Here is a 7,395-nt window from a genome sequence, read left to right on the forward strand (position 1 = left end):
TAAAATATTTCTTTCTCATTTTAAACACTCCTTTTTAGCTGTTAATTGCGTAACTACTTAAGAGTAGTTTACTGTGCCTGAGGATAGGCAGTCTGTGGAGTTCAGTGAGATAAAGATGGGAAAGTACATCATTGCTGTCGTCCACAACCCACATGATTTTATTAGATACTAATGATGAAATTGTAAGATAGCTTCAATAGAATACAAGAAAATATATAGGGAAATAAACCGTAGGAGTGACATTAACTCCTAAGCAATCTTATAAAATTCAAGGCCAAAAAAAGATAATTTTCCTCAATTTCAATTTCAAATTGATATTTTTACATTAACACATTCTATTAATAGCATTTGAGCCCTAAAGAGTATTAGGACCTGATGAAAAAATTCCATAGGCTATATTTAGCTAAGATTTCTGTCTGGTGTATGAATCCATAGCTCAACAACATGACTGTACTATATAGGTTAAGACCAAATTTATCAGAATAAGCTGAGTTCCAGATGCATAATATTTTTAGTTTATCTAGTCCATTTCCTTCTTCTAAGGAGATTTTTATCTGAGCCTACATCTGTTCTATTAAAAGAGACTACATCTGTAAAATAATGTAGAATAAATTGAATGCTTAGGACTTTACAACTAAAAAATTGGCATAGCTTAGGTGTGAGGAGAAATTAATCTATAATTCAGGTTAATTGTTAAATTTTCAGCATTATAGATAGGAAGAATATTGATAATATTTATTTTAGTAAGTTAAAGTCCATTTTAAAATATTTAAATTTATTTTGACTTTAGTTTGTAAAAAAGAATTGAGAAGAACAAACTTTTGAATCTGTGAATTGGACTTTACCTAAGATTAAGTTATGATTTAATTAAAGATAATTTCAAGACCAGAGTTTTCATATTTTATACCAGAAAGTACAAAGAATAAAAATAAATCAACATTTAAAAAATAATAAAAAGGAAACAAAACATATTTGGAGATTCAGAAATTTTTCAATCAGTGTAACTGTGACAGACTATTCCACAAGAAAAAGCTGGGGAAAAGTGGCGTATGTTAGTAAGGGAAGTGAGGGACCAGACAAAGTCAGAAAACAATGTTAGTAATAAGAGAAACATTAACTTCATCTATACTGTTGCAAACTTACTGTAAAAATAAATCTTCTTGACCGGGCGCAGTGGCTCACGCCTGTAATCCCAGCACTTTGGGAGGCCGAGGTGGGCGGATCATGAGGTCAGGAGATCAAAACCATCCCTTATAAAATACAAAAATTACCCAAGGGCTGGGGGGCCTATACCACTATTCGGAGGTGAGGCAGAGAATGGAGTAAACCGAGGCAGAGTTGCAGTGAACCAGTCAGCCATGAACTGCCCTGGAGATGAGATCCTCTCAAAAAAAAAAAAAAAAAAAAAATAAAAAAATAATAAATATAAATTTTTTACATATGGTTAATTAATTATAAAGAAGAAGAACCGTGGAAAGAAGCTCTAGTCCACCATTTGAATTACCATTGGTTTGAAACCTAATTTCTCTCCTGAATTCTAGTCAATATCATTTGGCCAGCCTCTTCAATGTAAGCATATAAATATTTTGGCTTAATTTTTCAAGACCTTATTAATTATTTTTCTTCGTTGGTCTGATGCCAAGTGGCTTAATTTTAAGATGGCAAAAGATGGTGTAAATTCATAAATACATTCACCATTCTGGTTAATTTTCAGGAAACACACATTTAATTTTAGAAAAACTTGTTTCCTAAGAGCAGGTAATTTAACTCTGGCCAAACTGGACTACGTGAGGAATACCAGAGGGAAGTCCTACTTCACACCTCTAAATGCTTGCTTACAAGGTGAGAATAAACTCCCTGAGGAAAGGGTACCCACTGCATGGTGTGATGCCTCACATAGCCAAGGAAGGCTTTCTGAATTCAATGATGAGACCACTTAGACTTCTAGTGTTTTATACAAATGAATCTTAAGATCCTTCAGTTCTTCAGAGGAGTTCTTCCTGAGATTATAGTTGCCTGTTTGAAAATTAATATGTTCAGAAGTATCTATGCAAGAATAACCTAAAAAACTGATTAGAAATAAAAACTTTTTTTACATCATCCCTTGCTGCCTCTGTATTTGAAGGGCAGTTGTAATCTCAATTTTTATGCTGGATGGCATATTTTTATGCACATTGATGTTGGTAATCTACGATGTAGTTCATGCGTGTTCTGATAATCTATTGTGGCAAACAAACCATTCCAATAGTTAATAGTATAAAAGAACATCTTATCAGGCTTACACATTTGCAGGTCAGTAATTCAGCTGGGGAACTGCTTCACAATGTGATGTCTGAGGCTTCATTTGGGAAGACTTGAATGACTGGGGAGGACTTCAACATCTGGTAGCTGGAGTCATACAGAGGCTCCTTCACTGACATGTCTGACAAGTAGTCTAGGTTAGGCCAGGCTCAGCCAGGCAGCCAACTACAGAACCTGTATGTGGCCTTTTCATGTCACTCCAGCTTCTGCCAGCCTCAGGGTTGGGTTTCAAGTGTGTGCAATTCGCAAGGGAGCTTCACACATCACAGGAAGAAGCGTCTAGGAATGAGCATCCCCAGAACCCAAGGTAGAAGCTGCAAGCTTTCTTGTTTTGTAATTTTTTTTTGTTTTTTTGCTTTTTGAGACAAGGCCTCACTCTGTTGCCCAAGCTGATCTTAAACTCCTGGCCTCAAGCAATCCTCTGCCTCAGCCTCTCAAGCAGATGGGATATAGGTCCTCCACTGACCCCGGCTTGTACAAGGCTTCTTTAACCTAACCTTGGAAGTCACAAAATATCACTTCCACTGCACTCTACTGTGACAAGTGAGTCACTAAGATCACCCCAGAGTCAACAGGAGAAGAATTAGGCTCCATTTCTTGATGGAATGGGAAAGTCACTTTGCATAAAAACACAGGAATGGGAGGCATGGTTGTGGCCAACTTTGGAAAATACAGCCTGCATATTGTCGAATTCAACTCCTGCCTTTGCTGCTACTTAGGACCAAATAGATTCTGTCTTTATAAAACATTTTTGGAGAGTAATATTTGGGAATCATAAATCAATAAAAGCATATAAGACCAGACACCAAAGGTTTAAGTGTGCCTAATTTAGTCCCAGCCCTTAAAGTTCCCCCATTTTCTACAGCAGGGGCTGTAAAGTTGTGCCTCTGTAGCTGAATTTATTCAGAAGAAAAGCTTGTTTGGGGCCATATGGTGTTTTAAAAATCAGGAAATTTTACATTAAAATCTGTATATTTGTATACCCTTGAAAAACAGGAGGGAAAGTGCCAATCCAGGACCCAAAGTCTCAGGTGACTTCAACTGAAAGAGCTCAGAGCCATGGCTACCCTTTAGCTGTGGAGCTGGATCTTAAGCTCACTGTAGCATTCCCATTGCCTTCTTGATCTAATTAACTTCATTTAATTATATATTTGATTTCTGTAGATATTTATATTTACAACATTGGTCTAATGGTTTATGCCCAAATTCTTCCACCTGGTACTCAGGGCCCATTACAATTTGGTCTCAGTCACCTATCCAGCCCTGCCTCTTCTTACTCTATATCCAGAATTGCCCTCTGGCCTAACCAGCCTCAATCTCTACGCTTAATTAAACATGTTCCATTTATGCTGCATAATAGGCCAGCGTTCATGGCATCACTGCTATATTTACACCTTTTCCTTTCCTTCCACTTTTTCAAACTGTATCCATTCTTCAAGCTTCCATTGTGGCCCTGTCTCTTCCACAAGTTCTCTGAGTCATAGTGATCTCTCTCCATAGTATTGTGTATGAATCACTCATTTTTCTGCCTTGTGTTGTTATGTAAGTGCATTGCACATATTCGTATCTTATTTTCTCAACTTGATTCCAGATTCTAGAACACAGGAGGCCACTTTACTGTTCTTTTTCTATACCCAGAAGAATGCTTATAGAAGAAGTCATTCAAAATTCCTGTAAAAAGGTGACTAAAAGGACAAGATGGAAAGGAATAAAAGAGGGGAGGCAATATTTTTTCCCCCAATTCAGAAACTAAAAACCAAGCTGCAAAAGCTCAGCTTCTAGCAGCCTGACCCTGTGACATAAATTCTTGATTCAAAGAACCAGATCACAAAATCAGCTCATTTTAAAATTTAGGTACTTTCTGGAATTCTGTTGTATGGTTACTCTCATTTTAAATATTAAGTTATTGGGGCAAATAACTTTGAGACTGAGCAGTGAATTTAACGTATCTTTTAACTATAGCTATGATGGAGATCTGCAGAAAAATCTGCGCCTATTTTTCACTGTGCATGGAAGATAGGACTTGCCTGTTCCTGCTTCCACTGCAGAACATGAGAATGAGGAATAGTAGAAAACTGAAGAAATGGTTGCAAGTAAATAGGAGTGAAAGTGAAAGGAAACGGCACTGGCCTGGTGACCAGGTGAAGTTGGGTCGCACTCTCCTTATCTGTAAAATAAGAGGCTTGGATTAAGTGACCCATAAAGTCTTGTCCTCTTTTAACATACCATATATTTCAGACTTAAATAAATGAAGCTCCCATTTGCAGGAGCTAAAAGGGAAGTGCTGCTACATTTGAAAAGGTTTCATTTAGCTGCAAGCAAATGGATGCTACATTGCAAAGCTTTTACTAAAGCATGCATAGAACAATTTCAACATAAATAATTCATGTTGAGAAGACCTAAGCTAATGAAGCTCAAAATGCCAGGGGTGGAAAGCTTAGTTTAATAGAAACAGGTGAGGTGATAACTGCATGGAGTCATAGCACTTTGAAGTTAGAAGTGGCTTTTGTAGCTAGTCCACAATCCTATTATTACTAAGAAAGGGAGTCACGGTGAATTTCCATCACTTCCTCAGGGACACAGCTGGTCAGCGGCATCCCTATTTTGTTAAATTTCTATTTTATTTTGATCTGTTTCTTGTAAAAAAAAATAGCATGTATTTAACAAAAAAAATATTTTTGACCTAGCCAATGTAATGTCTTACAGACTAAATAAAAACATGAGTGTTAAATTGCGCCTAAACTTCCTAAATCCTGTAATGTCTGATATTCTGTATGTAACAGTTATCTCTTTTCTTAGATCTAAATGAAGATGATTTTCTAAGTAACAACATACATACTCATCACGGAAAAACTCTACAAGGAACTTCCTATCAGGTAATGTGAATAATCAGCATTTGCATGATTTGTGAAAATAGTCTTGTTACTCAGCTCTGTAATATATAAGGCATAGTGTACAATATTTACACAGCCTTTTAGCTATTTTCTATTTAGTTATTATAGGTTGTTTTGTAATTGATATGCTTATGTCCCTGTGAATTGAAATATAGATAAAAAAATTCAATGATGATAAGATAATAAACTATTTTGATTTTGCAAAAACATCATACTGTACAGCCTTTTGATAAGTAACTCTGGGAATACTAAATTAATATACTGGGATGTTCTCTGTCAAGACCTATGCTAAACACTTATATAAAAACATAAACTGGCCGGGCATGGTGGCTCACGCTTGTAATCCCAGCACTTTGGGAGGCCGAGCGAGGTGGGCGGATCACGAGGTCAGGAGATCGAGACCACGGTGAAACCCCGTCTCTACTAAAAATACAAAAAAAAATTAGCCGGGCGTGGTGGCGGGCGCCTGTAGTCCCAGCTACTCGGAGAGGCTGAGGCAGGAGAATGGCGTGAACCCGGGAGGCGGAGCTTGCAGTGAGCCGAGATCGCGCCACTGCACTCCAGCCTGGGCGACAGAGCAAGACTCCGTCTCAAAAACAAACAAACAAACAAAAACAACAACAACAAAAAAAAAAACATAAACACTGTGAGTCCTGACCAATCCCTTTCAAAATTGCATTAATTAGCCCAGGAGTTTGGATAATTAAGAATGTCTGAATGTTTGGCCTCACTAATAATAGTAACGTAACATTGATCAATAGCCAAATACTTGCTATTCACCCTGTAACAAGAGAGGATATATGAGTCAACAAGACCAATTCAGGCATCAGACTGACTTTTGATATTTTTTGTGACAGCCATAAGGTTCTCTTTAATCATTCTGATAGTTTGATTAGAAAATTTAGAACTGAACTTCTTTGGTGCAGTTGATAGAAGGTACATAGCATATGAATTGTAAAGTGCTGATTTGGTGAGGAAGGGGGGCTCACATTCCTAAATCCAGCCTGATTCCTGAGGCTGTTGGAGGCCCTCCAATAAATCAGATGGTAGATCATGATTTTGATCCACTAGAGTTTCTGTTGGCTGCTCTGATGCTACCAGAGTGATAGGCCTATGCTACAAGACGTGGTAACACATTGCCCGTGTACTATCTCCCAGTGGGTTCTCCTGCAGCACATGGATGAGAGCTCTGATATGAGACAGAGCTCAGTTTGAATCTTGCTTTGACTGTTAGTAGCTATGTGGCATTGTGCAATTTACTTAGACTCTCTCTGCCTGTTTTTATCATCTGTAAAATACATCTATAAAAAATATCTCAGTACTTTCATGGGATTCAGTGAGACCTGTCATTAAAACACTATAGTTCTATGTCTGGTAGTTAAGACATACTTTTAAAAATTCATTTGTTGTCATTGCTCCTCCTCTTTTCTCCCTCTTCTCCCTCACCCTCCTTCTCCTCTTACTCTTTCAAGGGCTTAATGAGACTTGCACAAGCACAGCTGGAAGATTATCTCTGAAACAAGCAGTCTCATTTTCCTAAATTCAGATGAGACCTCAGATATAATATCTAAGTGAAGCATTGTCTGATAGCCAGGAGAAAAATAACAGCTGGTTTACTGGAATAGCTCACTAGACATGCCTTCTGTCAAGAGGAAATCCTTCTGTAGGTTTTTAATAGAAAAACAGACCGGTTTTGTGGAAAGAAGAAAGTAACATAGAAAGTTCTTTGAATAAAATGGTTAAAGATAAATCTTTACCCTAACAACGCTTCTGAAGGTTAAAATTGGCTAAGAAATGGTGCTTCCAAATGGTAACCATTCAATTGTGCCATATAGTGTATCACTAAAGATCGAAGGAATTCATAGCTAGTGACAGACAAGCCGGAACCATCTAATCTAAAAATCCTCATTTGGGAGTAGGCACTGGTCTTATCTAAATTTTATTCACAGTAGACATTCAGTTGAATTTAACTAAGAAACACTTATGTATATGACAGAATAGTTTAACAAGGAGTGTTACACAAAATATTAATTTATTAACTCCTTGTGACTGAGGAGAAGGAGATGCAATTCATCTGTTGAAAGATAGGGAAGAGAGGGAGCTATAGTCTAACGGAGAAGCTGGTGTGAGTAGCAAAGTGGCTTGTCAGTGGGCATAAGAGTGGACTATGGCATGAAACTTGGCCTTCCATCAGTGAACA

General features: G+C 37.5%; 1 protein-coding gene across 2 annotated transcripts in view; it reads left to right on the forward strand.

Annotated features, from left to right (window-relative positions):
- SAMSN1 (SAM domain, SH3 domain and nuclear localization signals 1) overlaps window positions 1–7,395 on the forward strand; it is a 166,848-nt gene that overhangs the window by 51,933 nt on the left and 107,520 nt on the right. For both annotated transcript variants that reach the window (XM_058427812.1, XM_032174266.2), the window contains one exon: window positions 5,101–5,177. In XM_058427812.1, coding sequence (XP_058283795.1) covers window positions 5,101–5,177 — 77 coding nt within the window. The remainder of the gene's footprint in view (window positions 1–5,100; window positions 5,178–7,395) is intronic.

This window comes from Hylobates moloch, unplaced genomic scaffold, assembly GCF_009828535.3.
Source record: "Hylobates moloch isolate HMO894 unplaced genomic scaffold, HMol_V3 SCAFFOLD_14, whole genome shotgun sequence".
Lineage (NCBI taxonomy): Eukaryota > Metazoa > Chordata > Mammalia > Primates > Hylobatidae > Hylobates > Hylobates moloch.